Here is a 17,813-nt window from a genome sequence, read left to right as displayed (position 1 = left end):
ACTGTAGTTAACCTCCTCCTTATCCACAGTTTCAGGTCAATCCTGGTAATATTAAATGGAAAATTCCAGAAATAAACAATTTATAATTACATTGGCAAAGTGGATATTAGATCCAACATTATTTCAAATTCGAATGTTTGTATGTAGAAGCTATGAAAGTTTCATACGTTGATCTGAGAGTTTACAAGAATACAATCCTTGGCAGCCCTGAGTTGCCTTAGCTTGCATTAATTAAGTAGCTAAGGTAACTCGGTGCAGCAAAGGATTGTATTCTTGTAAGCTTGCAGGTCAACTTATGAAATAGCTTCTACAAACATTCGGATTTTAAATAATGTAGGCTCTAATATCCACTTTGCCTATGTAATTTGACATTGCCAAATTGAAGCTGTATGGCTCTTTCTTTTAGTAATAGACAATTCGTAAGTTTTAAATTGTACACCGTTCTGAGTCTCGGTTATCAAATTGACTGTTGCCATATTGCAGTGCTTGTGTTCAAGTAACCCTTATTTTACTTAATAATGGCCCCAAAGCGCAAGAGTAGTGATGCTAGCAATTTGGATATACCAAAGAGAAGCCATAAAGTGCTTCCTTTTAAGTGAAAAGGTGAAAGTTAGACTTCATAAAATAAATAAATAAATAATAATAAAGTATACTGAGGTTGCTAAGATTCCATTCACACTCAGATAACTTTTATTACAGTATGTTGTTATAATTGTTCTATTTTATTATTAGTTCTCGTTGTTAATCGCTTACTGTGTCCAATTTATAAATTAAACTTTATCATAGGTATGTATGTATAGGAAAAACATAGTATATACAAGGTTTAGTACTATCCGTGGTTTCAGGTATCCGTGGAGTGTCTTGGAACATATCCCTGCAGATAAGGGGGGACTAGTGAAGTACCATATATGGGTAGTGGATGGAAAAGAAGAAACTTGTTTACATTTGATTTAAAAGCCTGTATATTGTATTCCTTGGGAAATACATAGGGGGGAGAAGACTGTTCCACAGTACAGCAGTAGCAGGGATGAAGGAGGAGGAAAAGAAACTTCTTCTGTGGGTTTTAAGGTGCACTATGAAATGATGTTGGGCAGCAGTTGTACATGTTCCAACGGGCTTAGTACTGAGTGGAGGAATTATTGATATTTTAGATGAACATTTGCCTTGGAAATATTTATAGAATACACAAGTTGCTGAGACCAAATGTCTGCGTGAAAGTGAGGGAGTGAGTTGATAAGAGGTGGGTCATTTATCAATTTCATTGCTCGCCGCCATATTGAGTCAAGTATTTTGAAGGAACTTTTAGGTCACACTTCAAATGTGAGAAGCAGTATTCAATAGCTGGGCAGATTTGTGATTTGTATAAAGTTAACAGCTGTTCTCTGAACAGCTGTTAACATTTTGAGCAAAAGAGAAATCTTAGTTTCTTGGAAACAAAGGATGCAATGGTTGTGATGTGTTTATGCCAGGAGAGGCTTGATGTCAGGGTAATTCCAAGAAGAGAAATCTCATCTTGTCTGGAAATTTGAGTGTTATCAAAAATAATACTGGGATAAAATGTTCTTTTTTGTGAGAAGTAAGACAGAACTGGGTTTTACTAGCATTGAAATTGATGAGGTTATCTGAGACCCACTGGAGGATGGCTTGGAGATCAGAATTGAGGGCAGTGGTGGTTGATGTTCTGTAGGTTCAGGTGAGTTGTGTAGAGTAAGGTTTATAAAATGAAAGGGAGGAGATGCAATGTGCTGTCATCTGCAAAACTGTATTAGGTTGGAGGTCAACTGAAGTAGGTAATTGAAATACAGAAGAGAGAAAAGGTGAGAGAAGGTGAGAGAAAAGAACCTTGTGGAACCCTAACATTTGTTAGATGATAAGAGGATAAGGAACTATCTACCATCACACAGTATGCATCCAGACAGAAAGCTGGCAATCCAACTGCATAAGTCCTGAGACAGTCCAAATGGCAGTTTGCTTAGTAAGCCTTTGTGCTTACTCAGTCAAAAGCTTTGGAGATATCAAGTGCAACCACTTGAGATTTTCCAAATTTCCCCATTGCATTTGTTCAGAGATGAGTGATATATGAGAGTAGATCTGTTGATCAGCAGTGACAGAATCCATACTGGTAGTTGCTTAATAGGTGGGTGCCTTCAAGGTAGTGTAGGAGTTGGGAATTGGTTTTTCCATCACTTTAGATAGGTGAGCGAGATAGGGTACTAGTAAGATGGTAGTGATTTATTGCCCTTCTCGGGAATGGGTTGAATATAGGCCAATTTCCAGGCTGTGGGATAGATACCAGTGGAGTAAAAGAGTATGCACAGGCAGCATAGGATAGGAGTCAGTTCTGGTGCACTGACTTTCTGGACAATTGGAGGAATGCCATCAGGGCCAGAATACTTTTTTTTTTTTTTTGTCTACATTAGACGATAGGTTTCTGATCTCTTTCTGGCAAGAGGATATAGTATAGGAGGCATTGTATTTTGGACAGCTGGAATGGTTGGGGGGCATTTATCATTGTCAGTAATGGGGCATTGGAGACAAAGTGTGAAGCCAGGAGATTGGCTTTTTCTATGGGTGACGATGTAAAAGAGCCATATGGTATGATAGAGGTGGGAATAGTATTGGGCAAAAGTTATGACCAATTACTCTGGCAAGAGATCAAAAGGCATGGCTGCCATTTGGACAGGCTGCAAGTTTCCTGCTTTCTGCCTGTTCAAATTCTGCTTTGGAAGCATTGATAGTTTTCTTGCATTGGGTTTTAGGCTTGGGAATAAACACTGAAGGAAGATGTAGTGATTAGGCCACATATAAACTACTGTACACAGATATGATCACCTGCTTTTCAAAAGGATTAAAGACATATTAGAGAGAGTCCAGAGACAAATGGCAAAGGTAGTTTCTGATCTCTGGAATGTTGAATATGAAGAAAGGTTGAGATGATGCAATTTGCAGCATCTAGTGGATAGGAGGAAGAGAGGGGGGGGGGGGTGATATGATAGAGATGTACAAGTTGGTAAGGGGTTCTTATAAGATTATTATTGAAGAGGTTTTGCATAAAATGGTGAGAGAAGGGAACAACAGGTCATCCTGGAAGCTGTATAAGGAGAATGTGAGCAAGGGAGCGAAAAGCAGTTTTTTTGCATGTGAATGATTAGAATGCATTGCCTGAGAAAGTAGTGTCTGCAGAGAATTTGAATGTGTTTAAGGCAAGGTATGATGAGCATGTGTATGACAAAGGAACCTCCTAGATGAGTCTCACATCATGTCGACTTTGGATGATGATTAATACTTTTTTTTTCCTCTCTACCTAACTAAAAACAAAAACAATTGTAGTAAACACAAAAAATGGAAAAAATTTGGCAGATTTAAGAAAATAGAAATATATTTTCTATTCATTATCTATTCTACAGCATGTTATCTTGTGGATCCAGTACTTGACTCCCAAGTACATGCTTTCCACTAATAGGCAGTATCAAATAATCTCACTCAATTAAAAAACGAAACAAAACAAAAATCTGTGCTTTGAAAGATCACTATCAAAGGGATTTGACAGAATGAATTTTTAACACATTCCAGAAGGAAAAACAATGCACATGTTACAGTAAAAAGGATACTGGGAAGTGGATACCCACTGAATTAAACTGAAATATTGTAACTACCTTGTTGGGCAGAATTTATTTATTTTGTTGACCACAAACTTGGTTAACAAAATAAATAAAAACCATGGAACAGACAAAATTTCCCCGTTACCATTACTCACTATATCAATGATGAGTTAAATCTACTTTTTTTTTTTTTGAATTATCAATAACTTGATAAAAAAAAAATAAATGAAAAAATGAAGTATTAGAGAGAAAAAATAATTACATACCTATACATCTGTGTAAATTACAATTCACTTAATATTAAACACAATTTAATTGTCCATAATTTTCAAACCATGCACTTTACTGAGTTTATTTCTCCATATTTTAAAAAAAAATACTAATTAATAAACTCAATTTCAATTAGTTTTTAAATCTAACCAACCAACCACTTGCAAAGCTGTGTCCAAATTGCTTGGCAAATTTTTCTGCTTGATCCTTCAAGATCAGGCCATCTATTGAGAATCCAGCAATTCTTTATGTAGTGAACCATTGAAGTAATACTCTCATGTTTGTAAGCTTGTGCTTTCTAATTGAAGTTATGCTGTTTTCCAGTACCAACATATAAATATCTTTATTCTTCTACAATGTTAAGGCTATTGAAGAGGAAAATGAGAACTTTTGACAAACTTCAACATTTTTTGCACCATGTTTTAATTCATGAATAATTTTAGACAACTTTTTCCCAAACCAAGAGACACTCTTTTAGTAAAAGATGTTTCTGACGGAAGGGTTCTTTTCTAATTTTACAGTCATGGCAGTGTTTGTGTAAAGTGAAGAGAGGAGGGACAGAGGCTAGACACTGGAGAGGTAGGTAGTGTGGGGATATTTCTGAAGGATAAGACGAAATTATAAACTAGTCCATAATCCAATGCAGAGTGACTATAAAAGCTATCACTCCTCTCATTTTTGTTTATTCCAAGAACTACTTGAACAATTAAGAATGTTTGCATAGTTTAACACATTTACCTTACCAAATTTGTACAGTATATCAATGTAGTATGCAGTATAAAAGTGAGCAACCATATGGGAATATGCATAAATTAAATTCATTATGACTTTTTGCTCATTATGGCACTGTTCTTGTCATTTCTGTGCTCATTACAAAGTTCGACCATACTTTTCTTGATAAAAAGAAATGCATTGGCAAAATGACAAACATTATATACAGGTTTAATTTTAATAATCAAAATGAAAAACTTATCTGGTATACTTACCCTCAGCTGCATGGGACATTTAACTTCAATATTGAAACCAACACAAGGATCAACTGCTTCTAGAACATGCTTTAGTGAAGGAAAGGGCTGATTATCTTCATAATCATCATCATGAAAATCATGACGATGCTTTCCTATTATGAAAAATACTGTGATAAAATTGAAGAGAATATGTAATTGGTCCACTTAATGTTTTAATAACTACATTGCAAAGTATCAAGATTACCATTATCACTGAACTGCTGATGTGGATAACATGAAACTGAAATTTGGATCACATATGTCAATCTTTTAAGAAATCTGGATATCTTCAAGCCAAAGAAATAATTCTGAAAACTACACTAGAAAAAAACTATATATAAGCAAGAAGAAGTTAAATATAATTACTGTTTGCAATGCTTCTTTAGTAGTTTTCAGAACTATCGTTTTCCATCAAATTCTTGCTACGTACCCTCAACAAGTGTACAGGATATGATAATACTCCATGAAAAGTTTACACGATTACTAACTCCCTATTGACAATTTCTCTCCAAATTAATGTGTCATCTATCAGGACTCCATTGTTGGTTTTATATTTCAGTCTAAGACTTTTTTTTTTTTTTATCAGTCCACCTAGATCTCAGTCTTCCTCTGGGTCTTGCCTGTTGTCCTGGGAAAAAAAAAACTTGTTTTGCTAATCTTTTCCTCTCCCATTCTGTTTAGTGACCATAACACCTGAGATTAGCTGTGGTCCAACACTCCTGAATACAAGCAATATCAATTCCTTCCTAATATTTTTAATATGATGCTGCCAATGATACCATCAGTTCACTTCTCTAATCCATTCCAGAAATTTTCATATCTGTAGTCTCCAGTCTTTCATCAAGTCTAATTTATAACCAGTTCTCATATCAATAAGTTAAAATTAGTTGGAACACATTCATATACAGCTAGTTTAGCATTGCATTCTGACTAATTTCTATCTTATTCCATATATATTTATGCAGTTGACACCTTACCATACCAGCTTTGCTAATTTTGTTGTGCTTTTCCATACTTAATTTGCCATTTTCACTAAAAACATGCCTAAATAGCTAAAATGTTTTACTTGTTCTATAGGTTTTCCATTCAAGATGCAGTTGATGTTTTCAATGTTCCTACCTGTTTTCATAGTCTATTTTATTAATTCTCATATGAAGTTTATTACAAATTATACTTGCAAAGAAATATATTCTTGTTTAATTCTCTATCCAAGTGTAAGGAAATAAAGTTTGCATGTAAAGTATTTTCATGACTTGTCTACTTGAATACAGAGGCTAATGACTTCAACATCAATTGCCTTAGTATCCCATAATGCAAAAGCACACTTCCTTTCAGAAATGCATAATGATATATATTATGGGAAAGGCCACTAGCTAGACCTGTTTTGACCTTTACTCAGGTTTCCCCAGTGGGAGCCAGACCCCAGGAAGATACAAGGTTGAATATAACTGCAGCATTTAGAACAGCTTTTCACTTGGTGCCTTGTCATATACTTTTTCCAAATCTAGAAAACTTAATATAGATTCTTGTTATATTCCCATGATTTCTCAGCTGTCTTCAAATCTGATCCACATGACCTCTATTTGGCCCAAACCCAGCTTGTTCTTCGAGATTCTCTTCTGCAATATTTCTTAGCTTTTCAAAAATCTTACCTGGAACACTACTTGATAGAGAAATTTCTGTAATTCTCCCACTCAGTTTTATTTCCTTTTTATAGATGGGTACTATGAACTCTACACCAATCATCTAGAATTCAACCCTTTGACCAGAATTTCCAAATCATGCAGTGTGACCACTAAAATTTTTATTCCTCCATATTTGAGTATTTCTGGTAAAATATCTACTCTGGCAGTTTTTGATCCACCTCAAGTAGTGATACATGCTCCTGATTGGTTTTTTACTAAGTGTTTCCTACGGAATATCAATACTATTAACCACTGTACTGGCACTGATGTGTTTACACATCCAAAATCATGGATGTGAGATGTCCATTGACATCTCACATATATTTTGATAATCACTAAAAGAAACACATGTATTAACCACAGTGAAAATTATTTAATTGTAAATATTTCATCCTAAGTATCTTAAGACATCATCAGTACAGTAGTTTAAACAACAATAGATACGGTTAGGGTGCATGATTACAATAGAATCTCATTAAACGTGCATAACGTGTTTCAGAAGTATAAAAAAAAAAAATTAATTATTTTACACAATTTTGTAAAATTGTGTAAAATAATTCCCATACCTTACATCAAAGGCATCTCCGAATGCCTTTCTAAAATTATGAAGAAATACAATTTTGTCACTACTTACAAACCTGTCAACAAAATTTACAACTTGTAATCTTCTCCTAAGGACAAACTCTCACCTTTGATGTTGCCTGGCATTTATGAAATTCTATGCTCATGCAAATTGTCTTACTTTGGACAGACAGGTAGGCCTGTTCAGAAACGCATCTTGGAACATCAAGACCACATTCGTCTTTTTAAACCGCAGAAATCTGGTCTCTCTCAACACGGAATTGAAAATCCAAGCCATAGGATCCATTGGGAAAAGTCTAAACTTTTACACAGAGCTTTATATAAACATGAACGTTTATATAAAGAAAGTTCTGAAGCCCTACTACACAGACCAGATTTAAGCTGCAGCGACGTTCTTACTATTCCTAAAGTATGGGAAATTGTCATACAAAATTGTGTAAAATAATTTTTTTTTTTTTTTACTTCTGTAACACGTTACACACGTTTAATGAGATTCTATTGTAATCATGTGCCCTAACTGTATGTTATTCCTATTATTGTTTAAACTACTGTACTGATGATGTCCTAAGATACTTAGGATGAAATATTTACGATTAAATAATTTTCACTGTGGTTAATACGTGCTGCATTTCTTTTAGTTATGACCTCACCACAGGTTTTGTTATTTAAAAAAAAAATTATAATATTAGCATGGCTATAAAGCATAAATCATGATATAATTCATCCATATGGCCATTTAAAAGGGGTAGATAAAGTATGAATAAAGAAAATATTCGATTTTAACATTAAATAAAAATTAAGCTATATGTAGCAGGAGTCTGTTACATCTGTAATGCTTACTATTCAATGAACAGAAGTTAATTCAGTGTTTTTAATAGACCTTTTTTGGGAAAAAAATTATTTCACAGCAAACCACATTCCTCGATCCACAAGATGTTTTATTTTTACAAGCTTATAGTGAAAAGTTTTGTTGACAATGCTACCTGAAACACTTGAAACTATTTTTAGACCATTAATAATGTAGTTTAATGAATTAAATTCCACAATGATTACTAGTTATGATTCATTTTAGAATTTTTAATCTAAATCCTAAAGTATTTTAAGATTGGCTATGTCTTTTACTGTCTTAAAACTAGAATATTTTAAAATAAAAATTAACATACCTGATTTTGCAGGACTCAACTGTTAAAAAAAAAAAAAAAAGCATTAGCATGGGGAACCAATAAATAAATCAAAACAAAGAAATTCAATAATGATATAGCAAGATTACCTTTAACATTTTCAGTTGTTGGGCTGTTAAATCTTTCACAGCAACTTCTAAAAGTTCATGTTCATGAGCCATTTTTTTCTAGAAGGAAAAAAAAAAAAGTTAATTTCAGGTAATCCTAATCCTTAAGAACTAATTATCAGAGATTTCTAAAGCATCTAGGACTCAAGGTAAGCTATGCATTAACCACACCAGCTATCACAGTCAAACTAATTCACACTAGATGCACTTTCCACTTCAACAAGCAAATTGCTCACTCACTCCTATAAGAAAAATTAGTTTTCACAAACTAGAAACAAATTTTCACAAATATCCCTCATCTGCTCCCCATTACCTTCTATATAATGAAAAATTTCATCAACCAGCATCTCATAACACCATTCCAGAAGTTTATAGGTCTATCATATCATTCTTACTTAGTTGGCAATACAACTAGTATACCTGCTCTACACCAATAGAATGTGGTTTCACATCCTGCCATAGGTATGGTTATTTGTGATTTTCTTTAAGTGGAATATGAATTTCATCACCAAATATAAGACCACTTCCCCACTTACTGGAGGCCTGAAAAAGTTCCATGTTTAGTCTCTAAAGCAGCATTTCCAGGCTATGTAAAAAAAAAAAATCCTTATACCCACCCATGGTATAAAATCTATAGGTTTGCGAATAACCTTTTGTGGGTGAGAGCAACATAAAAACAAAAAAAAATTCCACTCTCTCCTGTTTAATAGGGTCTACAGAGTATACACTATGTCTTTATAATCGAAATTCCATAATCCTGACATCTTTGTAACTGTTCTTTGCACCTCTTCCACAAGTTCTTGATCCTGTCAGAATTCAGATGAAATCTACACATGCTAGTCCAGATAAGGTCATATCAAGTAATGGAGCAAAAATTACTTCCTTATCTTTAAAATGCCAGTTACTGCTTCAGAGCTTTATAATTATCTGAGTTGTATTTAATTTTTGCTATGTGACATTTGAACTTCAACTTCCTATCTATAATAACTTCAAGATCCTCAGCCTGATTCTCCAAATACAATCAAACTGTTGGAAGTCTCATCATGCCAAAGTACATAACTTTATACTTGTAAACTTTGAACTGACAGCTATAATCATTTGCCCACAGCTCTAACCTATTCAAATCATTCTACTACATATCAGTAGCATTCCTGATTGCCCTGCTTATCTTTCCATCATCATCAGTTGATGATAATGGAAACCCCAGTGGAAATCCATTGGGGTTTCCCCGCACAGGTTCGAATCCTGCCAACTGTGCCATTTTGTTGGATCTTACTTCTTCTCAATCTATACTTTGGATCCGACATGTTGATCACTATGATGTTCTTAAACATAATAATAAGTTGCTAGTTGATTTCTAATTCAAATATAGAGAAAATTTATATTTAAAGACTGCACCACTCTATATATGAATTGGTTCAAGAACTGAAGAAAAACCAACCCACAATTATCTCTCCTTTTAGATGTTAATATTATATATACTGGCCAAGAATATTTAACTTACTTAATTTACCCGCTTTGGTTCGAATATTTTATGAATGGTGCAGTAAAAGAGATTCAGGCAAAATACAACTTTTGATTAACAAAAACAAACATTTAATTTTAAAATCACAAATTTTACACTTAACTTCAAATCAGTAATTAAGATATCACAAACATTTTAGCTTCTCTGATAAGTACAATCATACAAACTCAGACAATGGTAAATCTGTTATCTCTATAGTACAGTCTTCTCACAGTTCCTTAAGTTTCAAATACGACAAAAATTTCAGTAACACCTCTTCACAAACAAACACTTTTAAATTTACACCTTAGCTAACTTCCGCAATAGTTACTGTTAGTATAAGGAAATTCTAGGATGAAACTCACACACTTCTCTGCAAAGGAATATTAATGGATGGAATAATCTTACCGATAATCTTCTTTCTTCATAAATACACACAAACATTTTTTTATAACTGTGAACACTTTAAGCAGTATACGGCACTCATTAAAATAGATCTTCTAAGCAATAACTGAATTAAGGCAACACACAATAATTCTTAACTTGAGGTTTTATATGCACAGTTGTTCATTCTTCCTGCATTCAATTAATTCTTTAGGCACTATAATTCTAAACACAGCTAACAGTAAACTTCAACTTTACAGCCTCTACTATTCTCTAGTAACTTCGTGCTTTGCTTCAAGGTTCCATATGTCCTTGAAAGGTCGGCGCTGAAATTAAATCCCAACTTAAGTATCGCTAGTCTATTTAATAGTCTCTCAGCTGTTTTCCGTAGCTATAATTGTTATTCTACAACTTATTAGCTAACTGCTTCTCGACTAGTAGACTTAAATTAGCTGCTTGAGTAACTTGCCGACTCTCTAATATCACACTCCGATTCCCGAATGTCCAATGCTCCGATTCCAACCCAATGCCAATCCTTTCTCTCTATAATCTATAATTTTCAGCGTTCTTCCTTTTTTATGTCCATTCTTCCCGCCTAAATTGTTCTCGTGATTTCTTTTTTTAGTAAACTTTCAATATTCTCCCTCACGCTTTGTTCCAAACTCGTGCAAGCTATCTAACATATGTTTCCATGAAAACAAAACAAAACATAATTAAATTGAGCTATTGCATAACGCTAAACTTCTACAAATAGGAATAAATAAAGAATATTTACATTTCAATTAACGCATAGTCAAATTATCAAATATAAGTTCTTATAATATTAATATAGTAATGAATAAAATAGCTTAATAATATTTAATACAGTCTTTTCATTATTAATACATATATCTTTGATTAATTAATTAAATATTAGATAAAATTAAAGGTAGTTATATGAATATTAAATTGTAAAATAAGTTGTTTACATTAAATAATATTTACAAGTCTAGTCTCTGTGATGGAAGATCATGTTGGATTCTGAAGCAAATAATAATTACTTAAATCTCTATATATTCAGAATCCAACATCAGTAAACGAACATTGTCAGATTCTTCCCAATATCATAAATGTACAGATTGAACAAGTGGTCCAAGGGCAGATTAATATCCACCATATACTATCCAAGTCTAATCCTCTAATTTATATAGCATCCTTTCACATGGTATCCTGTGAGATGCCTTAGCAGTCCAGTATCAGTGTGTTGTAAAGACATTTAAATATTTTGACAGTTTTTTTTTTTTTTTTATGGAAGATTGTGTTAGTTTAGTCAATAAGAGTGGAACGAAAGAGGTATAAAAATATGTTGATATGATATTCTACTGTAAGAAAAACAGCACCAGCACTGGCAGTTTTGCTATTATTAGATGACTATAATAAATTTAGTTTAATCCTTTATCCAAGTGTGAGCAAACAAAGTTTGCACCTGAAAATATCTTCAGGACTGGGGTAAGGTAATAACAACACACCAATTAAACTTTCAACTTAAAAAAAAAAAAAGATGACTAGAAATCAATTAAGCCTAACTATGCCACTTGGTTCAGTCACTGAAGGATATGGTTTTCATTCAGAAGCAATACAAAGAGTTGACAAGATCTACATATCTTCCTATACTGTTGCAATTAAAATACCTGTAAAGTTTTTTTATCCTGAGTATATGAAACAAGTGATGGACTCAACAAAAAGAATAGAGATTTATGTTGTGAAAAAGGAAAGGATATAGAAGGAAAGGGAGAGATGCAACTGATTCCTAACAAACATAAGGAATGAATAGCGATTTTCAGTGGCTTCCTTATTCAGTTCTTTTTAAGAACTTAATATATCTTCAGTGTTGTACATTGTTTGTGATGACTGAACCATATTGGAAAGAAATCATTGTGCTTATACAGGGTGTCCCAAAATTCACACAAGATTTAAATTTATTGCCATTTGTGCGGTAAAGGGTTGCCAACGAGAAAAAAAAGACAGTGTGACAGCTGATAGTTCAGGGTTATTAAAAATGACCACACACAGCGAAGAGAGTTCGTTGAATGGATTATGGAACAACAAGTGGATGCCTTATTTTTCGAACAAAATCATCTTCAGCGATGAGGCTCATTTTCATCTTGATGGCTTCGTTAATCGACAAAATTGTTGCATTTGGGATTCAGAAAATCCACGAGTGATTGTTGAGAAGCAAATGCATCCACAACGTGTCACTGTTTGGTGCAGATTTTGGGCTGGAGGCATCATCGGTCCATTCTTCTTTGAAAATGCGGCTGGTAAGGCAATAACAGTTAATGGTGCTCGCTATGACGACATGATAATCCAGTTTTTTGTGCCTAAGTTGCAAGATATGGATGTGGACGACATGTGGTTTCGACAAGACTGTGCCACATGCCATATAGCCCGAGAAACAATTCAATTACTGCGAGTCATTTCCTGGTCGTGTAATTTCCCGTTTTGGTGATCAGAATTGGCCACCCAGATCATGTGACTTAACGCCGTTGGACTTTTTTCTTTGGGGTTTTTTGAAGTCTAAGGTTTATGCCAACAAGTCCACCCATGCATTGAAGGAGGAAATTGAGCGCTATATCAACGAAATTCAGCCACATTTATGTAACACTGTCATGGAAAATTTCGACAAAAGAGTGCGTATGTGCCAGCAAAGCCGTGGAGGTCATTTACCCGATATGATATTCCATGCATAACCCTATACTGTATACTTTATGAATCAATAAGAAATTACAATTTTTAATTAAAAACCAGTGTTTTCTATCAAAATTACTTCTTGCGTGAATTTTGGGACACCCTGTAGAACTGACAGCTTACCAGTAAAAACACAATAACATTCAAAGATAGCTGTGTTCTATTTAATTGCTGGATAGTTGAAACCTAATGAAACACTATTCATGTTTTTGATGACAGCTTTAAACATTCAGTATGCTTACAGTAAAATAGTTGAAGATACATGTATGAGTTGTAATTTGTGTAATTGGGTGCAAGATTTGTTGTTGCTGTTTCCCCTTAGAGAACTCCCATCAACTCAAAATACTTCATTAATATTGAAGTTTCCAGAACAAAATTAGCCAAGTTTTCTTCTGGGTCTGATTCTCTGAATGAAATATATTAACTTCTGCCTCTGCAGATATTTTGTCATTAATGCAAGAAAAGATCGGAATCAATGTTTTTAAAGTTTTGAATGTATGTGAGGAACTAGAAGGATCACTATGTTTTACAATATATAACATATATATATATATATATATATATATATATATATATAAACTTAGTTTCTCTCTCTTCCTCTAAGCTCCTTTTTATAACCATTTTTTGCCACAGGCTTCTCCGATCTGTCCCCATCTTTCTCTGTTAAAAGCTTTCTGATGTCAACATCCTCTAATCATCTCCACTAGGTCATCTCTTCCCATCTCTCTAGTTGTCCAAGCATTTGTCTTCCTTCACATGGAAGCCAATGGGTGACTGTTTTTGTCTATCTAAGATAGATTTGTGATAGATGTCCTGTCCAGCTCCATTTTAATTTTAAAACCTTTCCTTATATTCACTTGTTTCATTTTTTTATCTTCATTCCTAATTTTGTCCTGAATGTATGATCAGTATGATGGTGATGCATTTCACTGTTCCAAGCAAATGAATCACCAGGTCTGCAACCTCACCAGATATTTCATCCTGTTAGCCTCCACTTTGCACCAAATAGCCTCAATTCTACATGGAGCATTACATTTATTGCTTTCACAAGTTTCTACCTCAAATAGACCCAAATCATCTGATATCATCAGTAGTGCCCTCCTATATCCTGTCTTTAAATGCTATCCTTTACACTCAATTCTAGTTATATCTGAGAGCTAGGTTTCACTAATGCAACATAATTCACCAAGCAACAAAATCAACCACTTTGTTTTTGATGCTCCTAACATGGATGTATAAATAAACAAGTTAGCTGTTTTGTATACATAATAAGCCTGCAATCTACTTGGCTCAGTGTTTGGTCTCTTCTTTACCCATCCCCAGACTTAAGTCTAACATCTATGCATACAGGCCCACTCCAGATTCATATCTGCGATCACAGATATTTATATTCTCACTGTATCACCCATGATCTAGTTTTCCTGACTGCATTAGGTCTCAACCTCAAATACATTAATGCCAAGAAATTATATTCCTGATTTAATCATTTATTCAAATGTGAGCAGACAAAATTTGTGTGCGAAGTATCTTCAGGAATGAGGCCAGGGACTTGGGAGTGTTGGTGGATAGGGAGATGAAGTTAAGGGGGCACACTGCAAAAGTAGCTAAATCAGCTCATCAACTCACTTGGTTGTTGAAAAATACCTTGACGAGCAGAGACAAGCAAGTTATTGTACCTCTGTACCGAGACTTGATAAGACCTCATCTCGACTACTGTGCCCAGATTTGGTCACCTCGGTTCCTTCTTGATGGGGAGGAGGTGGAGAGGATCCAGAAGCGAGTGACTAAGATGATAACAGGTCTATGGAATGAACCATACGAGAACAGGTTGAAGATTTGTGGGTTGCAGAAACTAGTTGAGAGGTGGAGGAGGGGTGATATGATCGAGACATTCAAATTGCTAAAGGGATTCTATAGGATTAATTCAGAGGATATTTTTGAGATCAGGACTGGTGGTGGGAGAACTAGGGGACACCTATGGAAGCTGGGCAAGAGTGTGGTTAGCAGGGGTGTTAGAGCTGGGTTCTTTACTTTTAGAGTGGTAAATGAGTGGAATAAGCTGCCAGAGTCTGTTGTGGGTGCTGTGACGGTGAACGAGTTCAAGACAAGGTATGATAGATACTGTGAGAATGTAATCGCATAGTTGTGTGGACATGATGTTTAGGGCCTCCCTCAATGAGTCTAAGGACTCCTGGAGTCGCCCGAAATAATAATAATAATAATAATAATGGGCTACTTGTGTATAGAAGCTAATAACTTCACATTAACTGCCTTAGTATCCCACAATGCAAAGCACATGCCCTTTTGGATGTGTAAAATACTATGTATTATGGGAAGGGACACTACCCGGAAGAACCAATGTTGATGTAATGCAGAATTCATTCTTCATATAGAAGTAGCGAAAAGGTGTATCACCTTATTATTAAAACACTCTGGATCAGATGTTGAAAGTTTTTCCACTTGGTTAGACTATAAGTTAAAGATGCCAAGAAATTATATTATTGGCATATTTAATTTATAATGTAACCATGTGGAAAAAACTTTAAACTCAATTTCTTCAAGCTCTTGATGACAAACCCATTTATGCACAGCCCCCCCCCCCAACACCTTTATACAAGTCTTTTCTACCAATAAATTCGCTGCGCACATTGAATAATAGTCATTCTACACAGCCTGCACATCTAATCGTTTGCTATCATAGTCTTCCTCCATAATTCTGTATTATATCTTGATAACTTACCTTACTTAAGTTTTGAGCTTTGCTATCTATTTTTCTACTTAATTTTCTTATCCTTATTTCGTAAACCTTAACTTTTTCTAACTCTAACCTAGCCAAGGGAAAATTAGTCTTTTCGGTGCCGGTCCCAAGCCCGGATAAATGGAGAGGGTTGGAGTCAGGAAGGGCATCTGGCCATAAAAAAAAACCATGCCAAAACCAAGGATGAAATGTTGAATAACAGAGAAAGGACCATGGCTAGGGTGTACCCCATAAGTGACGCGCAGTTCTGCCGCCCGAGGACTGTGAGAAGTGGGCTAGGGCTACTTAACCAAGGATGGGTTCGGCTAAAGAAGTGAGTCCCACAGAAAGAGTGTGTGTGTAAAGTAAGAATCGGGTCGCTGAAATGAGAAGAGTAGGGAGATAGTGGACATGATGAGAAGAAGGAAGCTGAAGATCTTGTGCGTGCAGGAGACAAGGTGGAAGGGCAATAAAGCAAAGTAGCTGCCAGAAGGATATAAACTGTTTTACAGCGGGGTGAATGAGAATGGAAGAAACGGAGTTGGAATTATCATCGATAAGGAGCTGAAGGGTGGAGTCTGTGAGGTGTGCCAGAAGAATGATCGGATTATGAGCGTTAAGCTTGAGATGGGAGGAAGTGTGGTTACTATAGTGTGTGGCTATGCTCCACAAGTAGGTTGTGATGAGGAGGAGAAAGAGACATTCTGGAGAGAACTTGACCAAGTAGTAATGGGAATCCCTGATGGTGAGAGAGTGATCGTCGGAGAAGATCTGAATGGGCATGTAGGAAGGCGATGAAGCGGTGAAGGGTACATGGGGGTTGGAGTAGTGGTGAAAGAAATGAAGAAGGTAAAAGAATCATAGAATATGCTGTAGCCTTTGATCTGGCTATAGCTAACACGTGGTTCAAGAAGAGAGTTGGGCATCTGATAACCTATAAGAGCAGGGATAGAATGAGTCAGATTGACTATATTATGTGCCATAGGAAACATCTGAAGGAGGTGAAAAACTGTAAAGTGATTAATGGAGAAAGTGTAATGGCACAGCACAGGTTGGTTGTGGTAGACTGTGATATAAAAGGGGAAAAGAAGAATAGATGGAAGTGGCAGATACAGAGGAGAATAAAGTGGTGGAAATTGGAAGAGGGAGGCCCAAGGAATAAGTTTAAAGAAAAGGTATTGAAAGAAATGAAGTTACCAGAGGATGTGGAAGAATGGTGGGACTTTAATAGTCGGAATATTAGAAAAATTGGAGAAGAGGTGCTTGGTATAACATCAGGAAGGGGACCGCCTGAGGATAAGGAGGCATGGTGGTGGAATGAGGAGGTGCAGTTGGAGATCAAGGAAAAGAAAGAGGCAAAGAAAAATGGGACATGACTGGAACTAGAGCCGACAAGGAGGCATATAGATTAGCGAAGAAAAATGCAAAGAGAGCTGTGGCAAGGGCGAAAGCGAGGGAAGTTGATGAGGTTTGTGAAGAACTGGAGAGAAACAGTGGTGAAGCCCAGTTGTTGAGAATAGCAAAAGCCAGAGATAAGGCCTCGAAAGACATAACATCAGTCAAGTAGATAAAGGATGCCTCAGGAGTAGTATTACAAGAGGAGGACAAAATCGGAGGAAGATGGAAAGAATATTTCCGTAAACTACTAAATGAGGAGAATCCGAGAGAGAGGTGTGAGGATGGAAAGGCAAACGAGAGACCGGTGCAAGACATAAGTAGATTGGGTGCTGAGAAAAATGAAGAATGGAAAGGCTGTGGGGGAAGACCAGATACTTGGGGAAGTGTGGAAAAGTTTGGGCAGTGAGGGCATGGATATGTTATGGGATCTGATGAGGAAAATAGTCCAACAGGAAAAGATACCAGAGGGATGGAGGAAAAGTATTCTCGTCCCAATCTACAAAGGAAGAGAAGTTCAAGACTGTGGCGACTATAGAGGGATCAAGCTGATGTCACACACATTGAAGATATGGGAAAGAGTAACTGAAGGGAGGATACGGCAGGAAACGAAAATTGGTGAGGAGCAGTTT

General features: G+C 35.6%; 1 protein-coding gene across 4 annotated transcripts in view; it reads right to left on the bottom strand.

The window, feature by feature from the left end:
- Positions 1-17,813, bottom strand: part of LOC150103721 (glycerophosphocholine phosphodiesterase GPCPD1-like) — a 284,138-nt gene that overhangs the window by 69,360 nt on the left and 196,965 nt on the right. For 3 of the 4 annotated variants that reach the window (XM_090397125.1, XM_090397127.1, XM_090397128.1), the window contains 3 exons: positions 8,417-8,494; positions 8,310-8,328; positions 4,859-5,007 (listed from right to left, as the gene is read on the bottom strand). In XM_090397125.1, the coding sequence (XP_090253251.1) occupies positions 4,859-5,007; positions 8,310-8,328; positions 8,417-8,494 (246 nt within the window). The remainder of the gene's footprint in view (positions 1-4,858; positions 5,008-8,309; positions 8,329-8,416; positions 8,495-17,813) is intronic. The other variant, XM_090397126.1, reaches the window with a different exon arrangement.

The sequence above is a fragment of the Typopeltis vanoorti genome, chromosome 8, assembly GCF_054136105.1.
Source record: "Typopeltis vanoorti isolate ZY-2024b chromosome 8, IOZ_Tvanoo_1.0, whole genome shotgun sequence".
In the NCBI taxonomy this organism is placed as follows: domain Eukaryota; kingdom Metazoa; phylum Arthropoda; class Arachnida; order Uropygi; family Thelyphonidae; genus Typopeltis; species Typopeltis vanoorti.
The sequence above is the reverse complement of the archived record's forward strand: the minus strand, read 5'-3'. Positions and strand labels throughout refer to the sequence as shown.